General features: G+C 45.6%; 1 protein-coding gene across 2 annotated transcripts in view; it reads left to right on the forward strand.

Annotated features, from left to right (window-relative positions):
- ELOA (elongin A) overlaps window positions 1-19,735 on the forward strand; it is a 32,118-nt gene extending 12,383 nt beyond the window's left edge. Inside the window, exons 4-11 of one of the 2 annotated variants that reach the window (XM_075909117.1) lie at window positions 4,058-5,249; window positions 5,763-5,877; window positions 6,429-6,584; window positions 7,479-7,576; window positions 11,519-11,699; window positions 12,700-12,811; window positions 15,304-15,455; window positions 16,836-19,735. In XM_075909117.1, the coding sequence (XP_075765232.1) occupies window positions 4,058-5,249; window positions 5,763-5,877; window positions 6,429-6,584; window positions 7,479-7,576; window positions 11,519-11,699; window positions 12,700-12,811; window positions 15,304-15,455; window positions 16,836-16,897 (2,068 nt within the window). In that variant the 3' untranslated portion in view covers window positions 16,898-19,735. The remainder of the gene's footprint in view (window positions 1-4,057; window positions 5,250-5,762; window positions 5,878-6,428; window positions 6,585-7,478; window positions 7,577-11,518; window positions 11,700-12,699; window positions 12,812-15,303; window positions 15,456-16,835) is intronic. The other variant, XM_075909118.1, reaches the window with a different exon arrangement.
- Window positions 19,736-20,438: the final 703 nt, after the last annotated feature.

Below are 20,438 nucleotides of genomic sequence, written 5' to 3' on the forward strand. Positions count from 1 at the left end.
TTCAATATCTCAGGGGAGGAGATGCTAGATTTCTATGGCCCTGGAAGTAAGGTTAGGCTCCAAAATACTCATAACTCTAGAGTGATAACTCAGCTATGAGGTGCCTGCCTCATTGTGGGGTAAGTTTCCTGCCTATGGTAGCCACAGAGTTGCTGACTACTGCAGTTTTAGGTCTGAGTAAAGTTTGTTCAGGAAATGGTAGCATGAAGAAGAGAGTGACACTAGATACGTAGAAAATGTCTTCATGAAAGCAGGAGACAAATCTGTCGTGTGGTTCCATTTTTAGATCCAAGGAAAACCAAGACACTTCAGAGAGACTTAACCACTTATTTATTTATTACAAGCTTTAAGCAGTAAACATATTTTTAAGTTTTACAAGCCTTAAAAACATTTACTACAGTTTAAAATATTTAAGGTTTAAAATGTAAAGCAATTAATACAGCACAAAGTAACGCAAAAGCAATTAATAGAAGATTATTATAATACAGTAATTAAGCCTAATTCACCTGCACTTCACCTGTATGCTACCTATAGTACCAGGCGGGAGGTCGTGGTCCCTTCGATTCCCATGTGTTGGGACACCAAGCCTTGCTGCAGCCGGTGTGAAGGGGCCCATTACTTCTAGTGACAATGAGCACACACCCCCAGAGCATAAATGATCTGGAGAAAGGGGTAAGCAGTGAGGTGGTAAAGTTTGCAGATGATACCAAACTGTTTAGGATAGTCAAGACAGAAGCAGACTGTGAGGGACTCCAAGAAGATCTCACCAAACTGAGTGATTGGGCAACAAAATGGCAAATGAAATTTAATGTGGATAAGTGTAAAGTAATGCACATCGGGAAAAATAACCCCAACTATACGTACAGTATGATGGGGGCTAATTTGGCTACGACAAATCAGGAAAGAGATCTTGGAGTTATCGTGGACAGTTCTCCGAAAACTTCCACACAGTGTGCAGCGGCAGTCAAAAAGGCAAATAGGATGCTAGGAATTATTACGAAAGGGATAGAAAATAAGACCCAGAACATCTTACTGCCCCTGTATAAAACTATGGTACGCCCACATCTTGAATACTGTATACAGATGTGGTCTCCTCACCTCAAAAAAGATATTTTGGCCTTGGAAAGGGTTCAGAAAAGGGCAACTAAAATGATTAGGGGTTTGGAACGGGTCCTATATGAAGAGAGGCTAAAGAGACTGGGACTTTTCAGTTTAGAAAAGAGGAGACTGAGGGGGGATTTGATAGAGGTCTATAAAATCATGAGTGGTGTGGAGAGGGCTGATAAAGAAAAGTTATTTATTAGTTCCCATAATAGAAGAACTAGAGGACACCAAATGAAATTAATGGGTAGCAGGTTTAAAACTAATAAAAGGAAGTTCTTCTTCACACAGCGTGTTGTCAACCTGTGGAACTCCTTGCCAGAGGAGGCGGTGAAGGCTAGGACTATAATAGAGTTTAAAGAGAAGCTGGATAAATTCATGGAGGTTAGGTCCATAAAAGGCTATTAGCCAGGGGATAAATTGGTGTCCCTGGCCTCTGTTTGTCAGAGGCTGGAGAGGGATGGCAGGAGACAAATCGCTTGATCATTGTCTTCGGTCCACCCTCTCTGGGGTACCTGGTGCTGGCCACTGTCGGTAGACAGGATACTGGGCTAGATGGACCTTTGGTCTGACCCAGTACGGCCGTTCTTATGAGCAGGACCTGTGGGGCAAACCTGCCTCCTCCCACTGATTATCTTTTCTACACCTGTATTTATACTTGAGTTGGGCATTCTAGTATTATCTACCAATTACTTATTGCAATAAATACCTATTATGCCCATATTTGGGATACATCCTGCTCTTCAGACTACTGCCAAAAACTATATAATTGATTGACAGTTCTATGGCTGTACCTGTGATTTTTTTTCCTTACAGGCAGTCCCCGTTATGTACGAGATAGGGACTGTAGGTTTGTTCTTAAGTTGAATTTGTATGTAAGTCGGAACTGGTACATATTGTACCCCAGGTGTCCCCGATACAGCCGCTGCTGAAACTGACCAGCGGCTGACTACAGGAAGCCCGAGGCAGAGCTGCTTTGCCCCAGGCTTCTTGGAATCAGCTGCTGATCGGTTTCAGCAGCAGCTGACTTGGGGGCACCTGGGGTAGAGCAGCTGGGGTGCTGCTAGGTTGGTCCCCGCAGTGCCGAGGTGCGGCGCTGCGGGGACCAACTTGCCAGCGCCCCAGCTGCTCTTGGGGACGCCTGGGGCAGAGCAGCTGGGGTGCTGCTAGGTTGGTCCCACAGTGCCGCTCCTCGGCGCTACTAGACCAACCCGGCAGCACCCCAGCTGCTCTGCCCCAGGCGTCCCCAAGTCAGCTGCTGCTGAAACTGACCAGCGGCTGATTCCAGGAAGCCCGGGACAGAGCAGCTCTGCCTCAGGCTTCCTGTAGTCAGCCGCTGGTCAGTTTCAGCAGCGGCTGACTTGGGGACGCCTGGGGCAGAGCAGCTGGGGTGCTGCCGGGTTGGTCCAGTCGTGCCGCACCTCGGCGCTGTGGGACCAACCCGGCAGCCCCCCAGCTGCTCTACCCCAGGCGTCCTGATTCAGCCGCTGCTGAAACTGACCAGCGGCGAGAAAAGCCTGGTCTGCTGGGGGGGAGGAGGGAAGGCCGCACTAGCTGCACCCCCCACCCCCAGCAGACCAGGCTTTTCTCGCTGCAGAGGACGGGGGTGGTGGGATCGCGGCGCGTCTCGGCGGTCCCGCCGCCTGTGTCCTCCGCGGCGCGAAAAGCCGCTCCTCGTCTCCTTGGTCTGCTAGTGCGCGCCCCCCCCCCCCCCCCCGCGTCTCCCTGCAGCTAGTGGGCCCCCCCCCCCCCCAGCAGACCAGGCTTTTCTCCCCGCGGAGGACGCGGGCGGTGGGACCGCCGAGACACGCTGCAGTCCTGCCGCCCGCGTCCTCCGCGGCTTTGCTCCGCGTCTCCCTGGTCGTCTGGGGGAGTCCCCCAGCAGACCAGGGAGACGTGGAGCGGCTTTTCTCGCCGCGGAGGATGTGGGCGGCGGGAACGTTTCAGCGGTCTGCTGGGGAGGGGGTGCAGCTAGTTTGGGGTTCGCTCACCCCGTTCTTAAGTAGGGATCCGACATAAGTCGGATCCACGTAACCCAGGGACTGCCTGTATTAGAAATACTATGTACCAGTATCAGGTTTCTCCCAATATTCTTGGCATGGTTTCACTATACCATATACTCCCTACGCAATATTGTTTAAAGCACTCCTCACTCTCAAAGCTCCTCCCCAACCCCCCTTTGGCTTGGCCTACGTGCTTACGTGTACCAGACTTGAGTCAGGCCTGGGTGGGTTTGCTTTGTTAGAAATCCACACTTTGGGCAAAACAGCTGTAGTTAGTCCGGTCAAGGCAGGGTCGGACAATGCAGACATTATTATACTGCATTGACGAGGTTGTCAATCAAGATGGGGTTGTCCAGACTCCCCAACAAAATCCTACATCTCACTTCCTTCATTTTGTTGTAAATCTAGAGAGGAAGCTAGAGGCATCACAGAGTGGAAATCCTCTTTCTGAGATCTTCAGAAAATAGTTGTTACAAAAGTTCAGCCCTTTGATTAACACTAGCAGCTGTGTTGTAGGAACAGTGCTATGACTGTAGGGAAAAGAACTGACTGATTGACTCTACCACTTCCATGGCCTGACTCATGACTCTGTGGTACTAGAGACTGGATTGTAATGGCTGTTGTAGTGTGCTACCGTGTGCAGTTAGGAGACTGTATCCTACTATGGCTCCATATATTCCTCCTCTGTCTTGAGGCAGCTGGCTTGCATTCTCTGATTGCTGGAAAATCTTCAATCCTAGTAAGTTAGAGGGTGGAGTTTTCTGTACTGGAGACACTACCACTAAAGCCCTGAACATTGTGCAGGAAAGAATCATTAATGTTTTTACTACGGTCAACCTCCAGACACTCTTATTCTTCTGTGTTCCTGGTTCCCATCCATACTTAGGAAGTAGCTTCTTTTATTCTTCTTGATGGGTTTTCTCTAATTATCGGGTCGTCTTTGTCTCTCTTAGAAATAACATTGATTCAGAAGAACGTGACTGTGAGAGGATCAGCTCTAGGAAACGGCAACGAGAGCCTTCCCCAAAAGAGGATGAGGAAGCTGAGCAGGACTACTCAGAAGCATTCCAACCTTCCTGCAGCCAGTCACATGAGTCAAACTACAGAGAAAAGAAGGCCAAAAGGTATTCAGAGCCTGAGAGAAGCCATCAGGCCATCGGCTATGGCAGTCAGGAGGACAAGGGCTGGGGCAGAGATTCCCCAGAACATTCCTCGGATCAGGAATACTCGGACTATGGACACGCTTTGTCACCTGAGCTGAGGGAGAGCCCTCAGGAACTGTACATGGATCACTCTGCCTCTGAGGAACAAGAGGCGGAGCAGATAGTGTTTCATCGAAAAGCTAATAAAGGCTACAGCTTCCAGGACAAGCTGGTGGGAGGCCAAGAAAGGAACCCAAGCGAACCCCAAGACAAAGGAAACCTGACTCGGAGCAAAGAGTTCAAGTCCTCACACAAGGAGAAGCAGCGATTGGACACCAAGGGGGAGGTGAGGACCTCGGCCTTTAGCCCAGAAAGACTACACAAGTCCTCTTTCAAGGAGCAGGTCCGAGAGGCTCCCTCAGCAGGTAGCAGCAAGGAGAAGCTCAGGACTTTAGATAGCACCAAGAAAGAGAAGAACAGAGAAAGTGGTGTCTCCAGAAAGGAAAAGTCACAATCTCACTTGGAGGAGGCTCTGGACAACCACATTAAAAAGCAAAAACACCGGGACTCTGAAAAAGCCAAACTGGAAAAACCCAACTTGGATCGGGAGAAACGGAAGTCAGAGGGTAACTCCTCAAACAGGAACAAAGAGAAAGGACTTTCTGGCAGCTTAAAGACTGAGAGCAAATCCAAAGCCTCTGACTTGGACAAAAAATCCATGGGTTTCTCACCGAGTTTTGGGGAGGTGGAAGCAGAGGATGAATATGAACAGCCTAAAATGTCCTTTGAATCATACCTCAGCTATGACCAGCCCCAGAAAAAGAAAAAGAAAGTGGTTAAAGCCCCTGTTCCAGCTCCTGAAAGAGACAGAGGGCATGGCAAGCAAAATGGGTCTAAAGCCAGTACCAAGAGTTCCGACTCAAGCCGAAAAAACACCAGTCACAAGCAGGCAAGTGAAAAAAGGGCAGAGAAGAAGCAATCTGGGACATCCAAACCAAAAAAGGTAAGATCTCAAGAGAGTCTGAATGTGAGCAAATGGTGGCATTGTAATTGGCCCCTTCCATGGCAGGCATCATCTGTGCTACTTAGCAAAACCCTGGCAGTAATTTATATTCTCTTTGCCATCGCAGATACTGAATTTAGCATAGGGCTGGTGTTCTGTGGGGCTGTGAAACCTGATACATGGGGACGTCCCATCAGGAACACCATGGGACTGCATTCTGGAATGCCTCCTTCTAAATGCCATTTCTGCTGCTGGGTGAAAGGATTCATCCCGCGCTTGGCTTCTTACTGGCGTCCTTGAGCATAGTACTTGATAGCTTATAGTGGTTATGAGGGATTCGTGTGTTGGTAAGTGCAGGGATACTTAGGAAGCTCATGCTTGTGTCCTGTGCTGAAATTGCCCTGGGCTAGTCCACCAATAACATGGGTAGGATTATTAAAATGAAAAAATTTGCAGAAGCTGATAGGATGTATTCTTCTTCTTTGTTCAGTTTTGTGTTTCCTCTTCCTCCAGGTACCCACTGATGTGATGCCAACCTTACCTGATATCCCTTTGCCTGCGATTCAGGCCAATTATCGCCCACTTCCCTCTCTTGAGTCTATCACCTTCTCCCAGACGAAGAGGAAAAGTATGTGCTGGTCAGAGGGTGGGGCAGAATCTTTAGGACTTGAAGAGTCCTTGCCTACTTTGGGGGGGTTAGGGGCGGAGGGAGATACTAGTATGATTATCCTCCATGTGTGGAATCCAATGTGATTAGAATTAAAGCTCCCCGTGATTAAATTTGTGTAACCTCTCCCTACCCAGCCTCAGAATCAGTGCAAAGCTCAGGGGACTGGCAGCCTTATATACTATGGAGCCACTGTTCTGCCTCTGGCAAGCACCAATACCTGGTCTTCCAGCAGAAGACTTCTTCCCCCCTACCTCGCCCGTTGTACATTATGGGAAGGATAGGGGAGAGCCCATCCTGACCCTAAAGCATGATCTTTGATTATCCATCCTTTGGTGCATGATGATTAGCTTGGTTCAGCCAACCTCTGCTGTGCCTCTGAGCCTTGTGTATTGTCCGTGATTGTCTCGATAATTGCTCAGAACTTGCTCTGTGGTTCATTAAGATTCTTAGTGCTCAGGTGAAACTGTGATTCTGGTCTTGTTTCTTTCCCATATGTCATCTGATCACAGCAGTGTCCTCACCAGTTGAGGAGGGTGAGGCTGGCTTTACAGGACGCAGGCTGAATTCCAAGATGCAAGTGTATTCAGGCTCTAAATCTGCTTACCTCCCAAAGATGATGTCTCTCTATGAGCAGTGCATCAGAGTTCTCAACAACAATATTGACTGTGAGTATCACTCCTGCTTTGCTGTCCCCTGTCAGTGTGAGGAGAGTTCTGTGTTTCTACTGACTTAGCATTCCACCAGTATGGAAACCTACTAATGAGTGTCGTGCAGCGAGTTGGGGAGGGAGCACCTGGCTTTGTGCCATTTATGGCCATATCACTTAGAACAGTGGTTCTTAACCTGTGGGTAATTACCTCTTGAGGGGTAATTTGATATATTTCAGGGGGTAATAAGTTTAAAATACAATGGGTGTTCAATTTTGTTCAACATAATGTGTGAAAACGAAGTACAATAAAAATGATTAATCATAATTTCCTTTTTGTGTCTTTCCATTTTAAAACGGAGGAGGGGTAATTTGGTTTATCAGTTAAGCTTAAGGGGTAACAGTGCCAAAGAGGTTAAGAACCACTGACTTAGAAGCTATGCAGGTATGGGTTATGCCAGTACTTGGATGAGAGACTTCATAAGAGCACAAGTGCTGCAGAAATTGGTAGCAGATGCTCTTGTTGTGTGACTGTACTGACCAATGCCCCAGCATATGTGTGGGGACCACTTCCCTGTGCGAAATAAGGCACAGAATTAGGATCTGATTTAGGAGGTGACAGGCCTTTGACCATATATGGTTTGATTATCCAAGGCTTTCTTTTGCAAGAATAGAGGTGTTGGGCCCAATGACTTGCTCAAATTCTGTTACCTGTAAATTTTTCTCTGTAGCTGGTGGATACAGTATATTTCCCTTCCCCTCCTGCTAGGTAATATTGCTGTGATCTTTTGCGTTTTGTGATGGCCACAGTGACCCCTGTGCATATCAGAGAGCTCTATTAAACACTTTCCCTCAGGATGAAATCTGTCAGATAAACACTGCTGGTGTCTGTCTGTCTCTTTCTGTCTTATAGCAATCTATGAAGTGGGTGGAGTTCCTTTTTCGGTGTTGGAGCCCGTTTTGGAGAGATGCACCCCTGATCAACTGTATCGCATTGAGGAATGTAATCACGTATGTGTCTCCAACTCAAAGGCAGGAGCTAGGCAGGAGGGGACTGTTGATGCTTCCATGCACGGGTAATGTTCTGTCCTCTGGGAGGAGGAGAATGTTCGTGAGAAGGGTTGGACCATGGCTGAAAGGCTTTGGGAGAGGTCCTTAAGGAGTCCCCCAACTCTACATTCTGGCCATGATTTATCCCCTCCCAGTGCATCTTGCTTACCCATCAGCAGCCAGTATTTCAGGTGTGACCATGGGGTCTGGAAGGGCCACTCTCCAATTGCTCAATTGGGGCAAACTGCAAAGAAAGGGGCAGACAATCCCCAAAACTGGTGGATTATTCTAATAATTGGATTGATCATACCAGCAACAAAACAGCTTCTGCAGTACCCTACTAGTTATCTGGAAGCCAAAAATACAGCTACTTTAAAGTAATCCAGCCTTGGGTTTCCATTCAGACAGCCAAGTCAAATATGATGACAATTAAAGTCTTGTTCACCATATAATATTCTGCCAGTCTCAAGGGATTGGACATATTGCCCACCAGGTCAATGAATGTGTCATACTTTACCCAATACACGCAGCCAATTTTCATGAACTAAAATAAGATTCTTTAAAGAGTGATTATGGTTAAAAGATCATTATGCATGTGAATATGAATAATGGTCTTAGGTCAGTTTCATAATAGAGATTTCATATTCTAGATTGCTGAGTTGCAGAAAGTTATTTTAGAATCAGTTCTATTGGTTCTAAGACAACAGATAGGATTTATACAGACTGTCCCTATGGGCTCCTTTGAGGAAACAGCAGGATAATCTAAATAGGTTTCCAGCTCCACATCTTTCAACTCAAAACCTCCTCTCATAAGGTTCATGCAGACTTTAGAAGATGGGCTCAGGCCCCAGTGTTCTTTAATAGATCTCTGGCAGGCTGTGATAACCTCTTGACATCAGATAGCATAGCAGGTATTCCATGGGTGAAGAATAGGTACTATGAGTTATGGCTTTGAAATAAAACCTCCCATTTCCCATGTATACACGAGTCCATAAGAACGTAAGTAATTAGTTGCATTCATCAGTATAAGGTAATTATCCATTCAAGTAATTCATACATGGTTTACTACAAACTCCAAGAGAAATATAGACAGTTATATTATTGCACCCAAGTCTCATCTAAATGTTAGTATTTCCTTTTGATCTCTAAAGTGCTACCAGACTATTTGTAACAGTAAAAACTTAAAAAACAACAGACTAACTCGGCTACCCTTTTTGAAGATTTTAATAGAACATAGTAACAGACAGAAAGAGACATTTATCATTGATCAATTAATAAGATCACATTGTGAAGTTTCTAACAGATATAGGTAAACAGATAAATACAATTCGTATTTACTTCTAATACTTTGAGATTACAAGCTTGCATGTCAAACACGCTGGTGTCTCTAACATGACTTTGATAACCATCTACAGCAAATGGCCTGGTTCATTTCTGTACTTGTCTAGTATGTTCTTAAAGGTTCATCTGGGTCACTTCATCCTGCTGACTGCTTAACTCTTTCTGGCTCATTCACACCAGGATACCCCACACCACAGATGAGTTATTTCTGCCAGGGATTACTGTAAAAATCAACCTTGTTTATCTTCTGTCTCTTGAAATCTGTATCTCCTTCATGCTCCCTTGACTTCCAGGATCTTTGGAATTTGGCCCTGAAACCAGTTTTCCTCCTTGGCCAGGCCACCAATTGAGATCTCTCAGCATGTGGCTGGCTTTTCGGCAGTGTGCAGTTGCATTAACAGCAAGAGGTGCAGAATGCTAGCTGGAGAGTCGAGCTGCTCTGTTATGAAGCTGGAAATGTTCTGGTTTTGAACTAACTGCAGCTGGTTCTGTCCCAGGCCTTTGGCACTGGATTATCTATGAAAAATCATATTTATTGCTGTGCACTGCAGAAAGCTGCTGTTGGGAGCACCAGGCACAGCTGCTGAGTGCGTAATTAGACTGACGAAACTCCCAGCCCTGAGCTCTGAGCTGGTGTCTCAGATGTCTTTCAGTAGAACTCCTAGCCCAATAATGGGCTTTCATGTATCCTGCTTTCTTGTAAGTCGTATTGAGGCCCTGCCTCCTGTTTACATAAGAATGACCATACTGGGTCAGACCAAAGGTCCATCTAGCCCAGTGTCCTGTCTGTCGACAGTGGCCAATACCAGATGCCCCAGAGGGAGGGATCACCACAGGTAATCCTCACGTGATCCATCCCCTGTCATCCACCTCCAGAGAAACAGAGGCTAGGGACACCATTCCTACCCATCCTGGCTAATAGCCATTGATGGACCTAACTTCCACGAATCTATATATCTCTTTTTTGAACCCTGTTAAAGTTCTAACCTTCACCACATCCTCTGGCAAAGAGTTCCACAGGTTGACTGTGTGTTGAGTGAAGAAAAACTTCCTTTTGTTTGTTTTAAACCTGCTTCCTATTAATTTAATTTGTTGACTCCTAGTTCTTATATTGTGGGAATAAGTAAATAACTTTTCCTTGTTCACTTTTTCCATATCCGTCACGATATTATAGATCCCTATCATATCCCTCCCCCAAATAGTCTCCTCTTTTCTAAGCTGAAAAGTCTGTCTTTTTAATCTTTCTTCATATGGGACCCATTCCAATCCCCTTGTCATTTTTTCTTGCCCTTTTCTGAACCTTTTCCAATGCCTGTACTGTATATCTTTTTCAGAGATGAGGTGACCACATCTGTATGCAGTATTCAAGATGTGGGCGTACTGTGGTTTTATATAGAGGCAATAAGATTTTCTGTCTTACCTCTCTCTCCCTTTTTTTAATGACTCCTAACATTCTGTTTGCTTTTTTCACTGCCACGGCACACTGAGTGGATGTTTTCAGAGAACTACCCACAATAACTCCAAGATCTCTCTTGAGTAGTTGTAGCCAAATTAGTCCCCATCATATTGTATATATAGTTGGGATTATTTTTTCTAATGTGTATTACTTTACATTTATCAACATTAAATATTAAATTAAACGCTGGGAGGGGGATTGGTGGTGAACATGCGAACCACTCCTACAGCAAGGTATGCTTGCCAAATCTGTTAGTACTTGGCAACTAACTGCAGTCTAGGCAGGAGATGGATTGACTTCTGCTCATGCTAGCATGTAATGGGTACCCTCTTTCACTCAGAGGCTTCAGCGTAAATCAAGGCAGAATTGAGAGCAAAAAGAAATGCCACCTTCCTTTTGTTTTCCTTGCCCTCCAAGATAACCAGAGAGCAAAAAACATTAGCTGTTTGCTTCCCTGCAGCACACTGTGATTTCCCACACACAAGAAGGATCATGCGTATGTCCTCTGTTAAAGGCTTATGGCCTGGAACTCGCCATAAGCTAATCCCGGTACTTCTGAATCCAGCTGGGAGGAATGGTTTGCATTCATGCAGACACTCTTTCATTGAAAAGTGCCTAGCTAGTAGTATAGACCCCTCCTTTGCTGCAGCCAAATTCCCAGCTTCACTTTCTGAAAGGCAACAGGGTTTTGACACCTCACCTTTGGGCTAATGCTCTGGCCCCTTGCTGTGATCATGTGAAATAGGTAACTTCCTCATAGGGAGAGAATAGGCTTATTTACTGAGCCTTCAGTGAAATTCTGCCTTTTTCCTAGGGTTAGGGTAAATATTGGCTGAGAGTAGGGGAAGGGCAGTGTGGCACAGCTATGTAAACTGGGATGAGCTGTGTGATATAACTACTCCTCTCAAGAGGTTCCCTATCTCATTGCTTGATTCATGTGTCTGGGACATGCTGGATTTGTGAACTACTTAATAGCACTACATTTTAATGATATGTGACGAGAAGCGGGCCCCGGGGTAGCATGTGGGTTAAAGGTTTGAACTTGTGTTCTCCAGAGAGATACCAGAAAACTCTGTCTGAGGTAACTCCTGGGTCCATTTCCCCAGGTTTTAATTGAGGACACGGATCAGCTGTGGCACAATCATTGTGTCCGGGACTTCAAGAAGGAAAAGCCAGAAGAGTTTGAGTCCTGGAGGGAGATGTACCTTCGACTCCATGATGCCCGAGAACAGCGGCTGCTCATGTTAACGCAGAATATCCGCTCAGCTCATGCCAACAAACCCAAAGGTAAAGTAGGGGCTAGGTATATGGAGGCAGCCAGAAGGGAGAGGGACCAATGAATGAGATGGGGTGTGATCCTTCATGCTGGTGTGAAAAGGGATGTCCATTGAGATGGCTGGTTCAAATCTGGCCCATGTAAGGAGTTGGCTCAAATCACTGCTGGCTGAGTGAGGAGGCCATTTCAGTAACTTTGTAGGCCTCAGCTCAGCTTCCAGGGGATTTGTTCCCATAGCAAGCCAGCCCACTATCCCTCCTTGCTGGGACATCAGATGCCACAGAGACCGAACTCTTCTTTTGTTCCTAGCGCCGTCCCCCGGGTTGGGACTGAAGCCTGTTGATAGGGTACGCCAGGGTTGTGGCTACATCTGTTCTGAAATTTCCTTGCCACAGATCTATTGGTCTGGCCTCTCACTGGCAGAGGGTCAGGGAGGAAACTCTGCCCCGTGTAATGGAGTAAAAGCAGCAATGGGCAACCAAGAATAGTGAGTGAGTTTCATGAGTGAGCCTGCATCTCTCTGTGAGCCTCGTGACCTGTGGTGAGCAGCCCACGGTCCACTGGGTTCCATCAGCACACCCTCTCGCACCCCCTTCCCCGCACACTCGGGCACTGTAGCTCTGCACTTCCTACTCCTCTCCCTCCCTCCCAGCACTGTTGGAGCACCACAAATGGCCTGATTTGCACTCTGCTCCCTCCCAGAGCTTGAACAGCTGTGAACAGCTCATTTGTGGTATTCCAGCTCTGGGAGGGAGGGGGAAGAGTAGGAAGTATTGGACTCCAGTGCGTGAGAACATGTGGGGCAGACAGCGGGTCTGTGGGCCACAAGTGGCGCTCCAGTGGGCTGCATGCAGTCCACAGGCCACACAGCCACCACTGAGCAAAAGGGTGAGGATGTAGTGACTGGTGTTTCCACCAGGGAGGGTGGAGGCTTAGTGTTTTGTGACAGTTCAAAGGACTCACTTTGTGACTGGATCCTAGGGAAGGTGGTAGTGGTTTCTCTCTCTGCAGGTAGAGTGGCCAAGATGGCATTCGTCCATTCAGCAGCAAAGCCCCCTCGGGATGTGAGGAGAAGACAGGAAAAATTTGGAACTGGAGGAGCTGCTGTACTCGAGAAGATCAAGTGAGTCTTAAACCTTCCCCACCTGTCTGTCTGTTCAGGACCTATCCTTGGCGGCTTGGCAGTGGGAGAAATGCAGCAGGTTATTCCCTGAGCATAAAGAATCCCTCCTGTCTTATGAAGGCTAGAGGAAAGGGGCCAAGAAGATTGAGGATTCCCTCTTGCTGTAACGAAAGGGGAGGGACAGTTTTGCCAGTCAGTAGCAGTAGATGGCATGTGTATGTCTACAAGCCTGTGTCTCGTCTGTCAAGCTCTTGAGTTCAAGCTTCCCCAAGTTCCTAGTTGTCTTCAGGAGTAACTTAGGCCATCAGTTTTGGCAAGAGAAACTGGAAACCTGCAGCACAGGCTTGGGGTGGCAAAGAACTTCTCAGGTTCCCTCTCTCTGTGGAATATTACTTGGCAGCCATTGAACATACTGAAATCCTGTACTTTTGCAACATTACAAAGATTGAGAGATGTGATTTTTGAATACTGTGTAGCTTTGTGGACTGGAAACTTCTTACAGTTGTGGTTTAAACTTCATCACAACGTAACGCCTGTAACCTCAGGTATGAATATGACTATACTAAGAAAATTGTTAATCCATCCTATGTTACATTCACATTTTATGTGTTGAAGTGCAGCATAATAATGCAGAAATTACTCACGTACTAAAAACTATTGCAGAGGCAGGACATTGCTCCTGGTGGGAAACACTATTAGAGTGGTCACCTTCTGCAACAGGGATGCTAAATATAATGGTTCACCCCATTGTAGTAATCTTTGGAATCCAGTTGGCTTTATTAGTGAGTATAATCGCTTTGGCTTGCTGGGCGAAGAGAATTGTTTGAAGGATACAGGAAGCTGGCATGCAAAGTCATAGATAAGGCCCTTGTTAATAATACCCAGGAAGTGAGTCCAATACTCAGTTACCTGCACCAATTTCTCTATTCCTTCCACACTTTAGTGACACACACCTTTACCCAATTCCTAAGGCTCAAGGTACAACTCTGTTAATTTAAACACCCATCCTTACCCAATTCTTAGGGCTCATGGTGTAACTTCCTGCGGGTTTGCAGGATCTTTTGCCACCGAAAGAGCCTTACACAGTAATATTCTTATCCTCTATTTATTGACAATTCTCAAGCAAGCAGAATACACATGCTAAGCACACAGTGTCGTGCTCACCAATCCTGATAAAGGCAGGCAGACTTCCCTTGTTGGCCAGGCAAGGTCAGTCTTTCTGGATCTTAGCTGCTGCACATCAGTCATGTAGAGGACGTCTGGCAGCTCTGGTCTTAGGCTGTATCCAGGGCCAGCTCAAGCCATTCCTGTGCCCCTGGTGCGCTGCACACCTTACAGCTGCAGTCGGGCGTGCGGTGCCTGATTGCAGCTCTAAGGGGTGCCACGTGGCCCCCGGCCCCGGATGCGTGGCATCCCTTATAACTGCCATCAGGCGTCCCCCATAGGTTGGCGCCCTGGGCAGCTGCCCGGCTAGCTCCCCTCCACCCCCCTTAATCCAGCCCTGACTGTATCTTGGAGGTGAATTCTTCTTCCAGGTCTTCCCTCCTCCTTCTTGGTGTTCCTTTCTTCCTTTCCCCTTTTCCTTCTTCTTGATGGTCTCCAGTGTACATAGTGAAACTTGAGGCCTGCTTAGCTATACCGTAACCAGTTATCTTAGTATAATTGTACTAACCCATCATAACATATTGTAACAGAATTACCTAACCAATCATACCCCACCACTTTAGTTGATTTACACCTAGCAAAATTAATTATACAGCAGACAAAAACAGTTACAAACCAGACAGAGATCACCCAGACAAATAATAGGAAAGTGAGGACAATAATCATAAAATGTGGATTCCACAACCACAACTATTGGTAAACCGTTTCTTGCCAGACAAAATGCTGTTAACTAAGTTTTCTCTACCATTCTTAATATCTATTACTTTATTAGGTGATAGTGGGTGCTATTAGGACAAGATCTCCTCCTCACAGCCTAATGTGACACACTCACATTCCATCTAAATGGCATTAAAAGAATGTGACTCTAAGCTATACAGATAATGACTGCTGTTCTTCAGTCTGGCTGCAGAAGAAGGCTTTAGTTTAGGCCTTCCAATATGGCTACAGAAAAACCATATTGTTACAGTACATGATGCTGAGAGCAGCTTGGGCTAATGTGCGCGCCCTGGTCTGGGAGCCATTTTTAATCTTGTCTTCTCTACTGCCTGACTCTAGCTTTGGACACGTCACTTAATCTCTGTGCCTGTTTCCCTAATCTGTGAAGTGGGGCTACTGATGCCCTGTTTGTTGGGCCCTGGAGATTAATTGTTTGCAGTATAGTAAGTGCAGTTCAGCCCTGCTGCTGGGGATTTCCACCTCAGGCGTGCAGTAAGTTGTGTGGTTGGGACAGAGAAAATCAATGCAGCCCCTACCCAGGAGTGTTTGGCATTGAATTGATTCCTTCATTGGAGCTGTTTGACTATCCTCCATATTTCTCTGAATTGCAGGATAAAACCCGTCCTTTTCACACCCAGTAGGAGTTACGCCCAGGTGGATGAGGAGCAGTCCTATGATGGGCCCAGCACTAGCAGTGCCCATTCTGGTCCATCCCCAGGCAGCACCACCTCTGGCTATGACCCCAGGAGACCACCAGTGAAGAGTGAGTTATGTGGATGTCACTGCTTGCACTAGCTATTTCTAGCTGTCATTACAATGGGCACATAAAGCTACTTGAACACAGACTGCTCATATGTGGAAGAGATCAATACAGGTTTTGCAGTGAAATATTCTAGAGAGGGGTGTTCCCTTTCCAGCCCTCCTTTTAAAGGGAAGGGTGGAAAACCTGGTTCAAATTGCTTGCAAAGGTTTAGAAATAGTCTTGTGGTACAGATATTAGAGTAGGAATGGAGACTTGGGTTTGTTATCCTCTTCTGCCATATATTTGTTGGCAGTCTTGGGGAAGTCACTTAATTTTTCAGCCTCTTGTCCCCATCTGTTAATTGACAATACTGACTTGTCTCAGAGGGATCTTGCCATGGATAAATTCCCATATCTATGTGGTCAGAAAAATTTAGCAGTGGCAGATGGCATCGCTAAACCAATTAATAAAAACAGGGAGGAATTTAGTCCCAGATTTAAATGATGATGGTCATGGACTGACCCCAGCCCTGAGTATGTTCAGCTCAAAATGCAAATCCCACTTCTTCTTTTGTTAATCTTCCTTTGTTAATCTTATGATGGAGAGGCAGGGCAAAAGTGGAGAGAGGAAACTAGTGGGGGGGGGGGGGAAGCCTGAGAGCACCATGGCCACTTCTAGAATTGCAGTATGAATGGTGCTTGGATACCACAGTGACCAATACATAAAGAGGGTGAATGCCTTTCAGAGGCTTGCAATGTTACCAATGGAAAGAGCTGATGGACCAGCTGAAGTTCTTGGCCAGTCAGAGCTAACCAGTGTGGTGGTTTTTGGAAAAATCTGAGTTTGGCACAGGGCAGACACTAAAGGCAGCACTAAAAGATCCTGATATTGCACAGTTAGTAGGGGGAGGATGGGTGAACCTTGGACTGTATGGCTCCTATTGAGTTCAATCCCTTTTCTACCACGTTGGGGCCCTGCTTTTCCCTGTGATGGTCAGATCATGGCATAGCCTCCCAGGAGACCGTGGAAACCTTGTTGCTTAAATTAGAGCCCTGTATGGGTACAAAATTTGTATCTGCCTCCAAACTGCAAATATGGTCCATAGTTATAAAGCAGATATCTACAGATTTGCAGGACTTCAACTTGAATAATTAAATCTAGACTGGATCTAATGTTAGGAGCCGTTCTGTACTAGTCTGGGACTGAAACAGACGATCCCAATAGGTCTTCTCTATGTAACTTCCAATTCTTTAGGCTGAGACAGTGTTGGCTTGTGCTACTTGAATGCCAGGGGGCTCATGAGAGCTGCAGTTCTTTTGTTGTTGTTGTGGCTGCTGCTGCTGCGGCGGGAGAAGGGGAGTTGTGCCACTGCTTTTAGTTCAGTTTTTTCCTTTGTTTCAGAAATCGCACCCATGATGGCAAAGACGATCAAAGCATTCAAAAACAGGTTCTCTCGAAGATAAGCTACTGGAGAGAGATGGGAATTCCCCTCGGAGGGGGAGTGGCATGGAAGGGCGGGGAAGGAAGGCACCCAAGTTGCTCACAGTCCTTGCCTTGATTGTGCTCCATGGATGCTGCAGCAGCTGAGAGAGGCTTAAAAATCTGCACAAGGATAACAGCACAGTGTTTTCCAAGCCAGCCCTCTGGTCCCTTTCTCTGCCTCCCGTCTTGCTCCCAATTTCTATCAAAAGTCCCATGTTCAGAATTATAACGCCATCATAAAATGTGAAGTCTTGGTATCTGCTGAGAATGGAAGGACTAGAGACTGATGTTGCTATTTAACCTCTTAATAAATTTAAAAAATGGTTTTAATGAATATTTCCCCCAGATATTATTTGCCACCCCCAAAGCCCAGTCCTGGTAGAAGGACCCTGCTTCTTTCCTCGTGACTTGAGTTGGAGCCATTTCCCTCAATGTGGATGCTGTTACAATGGGAGACTCTTCCTTGATTTCATGCCCACTACATGTTAAGTCCCATCTGGAACCTCTGGGACAAGGTAATACTGGAGGCCAATCTTCTTACCAGCCCTTCAGCAAGCTGGGTTGGGCCTGAGACAACATTCTCCAGTTGTGTATGTTAATGAATCCCAGCTCTCAACTTCTCTGATCTCCTCTTTATACAGTTTCTTAAACTGCTGTTTGGGAATGCTGAGAGCTGTTGAGGATCCTTCTCCCTGCTCTGTTCTCTTCCCCTTCGCTTTACTGGAAAAACACAAGTATTCTTTGGGTGAAAAATCACTGCTGAAACTGAAATTTTAATCACTCTCATGGGTTTTAGATTGGTCTCACTCTGTAAGCCAGAACAATTTTAACAAAACCAATGAAGGAATTGGTTTTATTTTTTTTAGCAGAAGGAAGCAGCTGTGTCTTGTTTCCCATGTGCCATACAGCATTGGAAAGGATTTTCTGAGTTTTAAAGCTGACACTTTATCCCACCCTTTCCCTGTAAATTATTGCTGGAAAAAACAAAAGCTTTAGTGTGTTGTTTTTAGTTTGTCAAACCACTTTATGAGGAAAATGAATCACATCTTATGTTGGTGCAAACACTGCAGTACGAATTCAAAACACACAATGTCTGAGGAAAAATCCCAGCTGCGGAAGGGAGGGATGAGGTTTTACCTTTGAGTGAGCAGCCTCTGTTGAGCTTGACAGAAAAGTAATGAGGACTTGGGAGCAAAATGCCATCATGAAGGTGGCCATGTGTAAGGATGTTGGCAATGTGACTTCAGTTAAATGAGCAGAGTTTCACTATGGCTGTAGCTGCTTCTGGCAGTTTTAAGGTGAAGGGCACTATTAGGGAGTCACTGTCAGTTATAAAATCCATATTATGGCTGGTAGTTCAGCACAAGCACTGAATCTGTCTTGGCAGATGTGAAAGCAAGTTTACCTGTAACACTATTAGCATAGATTTGACTGGGTTAGAGCCGGTACTGCTGTGAGGTAACCTGTTCTGCTCTTGATGGCTCAAGCCTATCTGATCTCTTCTATAAGAAGATCTGGAAATTACTCATTTGAATTGCTCCTAAATGAAATTGACTCCATAGGACATTCTGCCTTCTTTCCTCTAAGGAGAGCAGCTCTTGGTGGTAGCTGCTCAACAGCATTGCTGTTGTTTTCTTGTCTGGAAAATCCTGAACAAATGGAGTTGGCTGTGTATGCTGACCTGAAAACTTTGCTGTAAAGTGCTTACCACAGAGGGCTTGGGATGTCAACCCCTTCTCCCCCCTCCCCCCCCCCCCCGCCTACTTTTACACTTTGGGTGGTTCTTAGGCATTTTGAACCTCCAGGAAGTCCCAATTTTTATTTGCAATTTTGAAGATCTTGGAAGAGTTTTCTCAGAATTTTGTGTGTGGTAAATTTGTTAGTCCCAGACGCTTCAATGATGTTACCGTGCAGCATTTCAGTGTGTGTTGTGCTGTAAAATAATGCCTTTTGCTCTTGCATTTTGCTGTATTTAATTTGCTGTATTTTTAATTAGGTAACAATATATAATCTTCTGCCAACTGTTGTGCTACCATTTATTTCTGCTTTTGACTTGGGCTGTGGGAAAAGGGACGACTCATCTGCATCTGGGCCATGTTTAAAGAACCTTGGGTAAATCCTGAGAACCCTCTCAGGCACCATTAAATTGCTACCTAGCATTATTTGGTTAGATATCCACATCTGGACTGTGGATACTACTACTTTTAGCTGTGCAGTGGGTATATATCCCATTAAAACCTATTCTCTCGCTGCAGACCCTGTCATCTGTCAGTATTTTAGCCTAGTTTGGTGGATTTGTGGCAAAAGATACAAATATGGTTGCCTCTAATCCCATAACATTTCAGTCCACTTGCTCAATGAGCAAATCCTTTGTATGAGACCAACACTCATCCCTCTTCTACAAGGTGCTCTTTCTTTTTTCAGTCAGACACTAAATCTCCCAGGCTGAAAGAATCTGAATGCCTTTTACTGAGGGGGAGGAATAATTTTAGTAAGACCCAAACTAAGACAGCTGTTGAGTAAAATTGCTTGCTTAGTTTCCAATCTCTTCCAGCATTTGTTAAACTTGTGCAATTTTCTGTGCTATGTGCAAAGAAACCATCTAAAATCCATCCCCCCTTGAGTGCTTTCGCTGGGTTGGGATGAGTGACATGGGCAGGAGGGAGAGTTATGCTGATTAGCATTTGTACTTTAGTCCCCAACTATGTATATACAATTTTCTATGTTACTTTTTTGTGGTAACTATGGAGATTAATATTTTAATTAGATAAGTTATATGAAAAGAAGAAAATCATGTCTCAATAAAAGCCAAAACACTGGACAGTGTCTGTCTGTTCCTTTCTGGCTCTGGGTAATAAATGAGCATAGTGAAATAGCAAACTAGGAAGTATGATTGCATGGTACTGCTGATGAGCTGAATTTACCTTTTTAATCTGACAGCCCCATTTCCAGTTTAATTTTCAGAAGTCTCCTGTTATCTAGAGGCTATAATCCATGGATGGAAAGAAGGGTGAAATCCTAGGCTCACAACAGGATCTAAGCAGTTGTCTGTCATGTTTCCTTTCCTCCCTATCTGCCCCAGTCTGAACCAAGAACTATGAATTGATATTAAAAATACCTTTTAAAGCAGTATAAGAAAATGGCCTCTCCATGTTTATAGCTGAACGTGGCCACTCCATTTGAAAGCTAGGTAACTGAAGTTTGAGGATGGAAGGACCTGTCTGGCTACCGCACTCCAGAGAGCTGCCGGTTAATCCCTTGGCTGAGTTGTAACCCATTCTTATTAACTCACAAGGGTTAGGGTTAGGGTTTTTCTGGAAAATCAGCTGCTTTTCCCGGAAAAACTTGCCAGCTGTTTACACTGGCCGCTTGAATTTCCGGAAAAGCACTGACGATCTCATGTAAGATCATCAGTGCTTTTCCGAAAATACTATGCTGCTCCCGTTCGGGCAAAAGTCTTTTTCTGAAAGACTTTTGCGCAAAAGGGCCAGTGTAGACAGCTCAGATTTGTTTTCCGAAAAA

Source organism: Pelodiscus sinensis, chromosome 25 (genome assembly GCF_049634645.1).
Source record: "Pelodiscus sinensis isolate JC-2024 chromosome 25, ASM4963464v1, whole genome shotgun sequence".
NCBI lineage: Eukaryota > Metazoa > Chordata > Testudines > Trionychidae > Pelodiscus > Pelodiscus sinensis.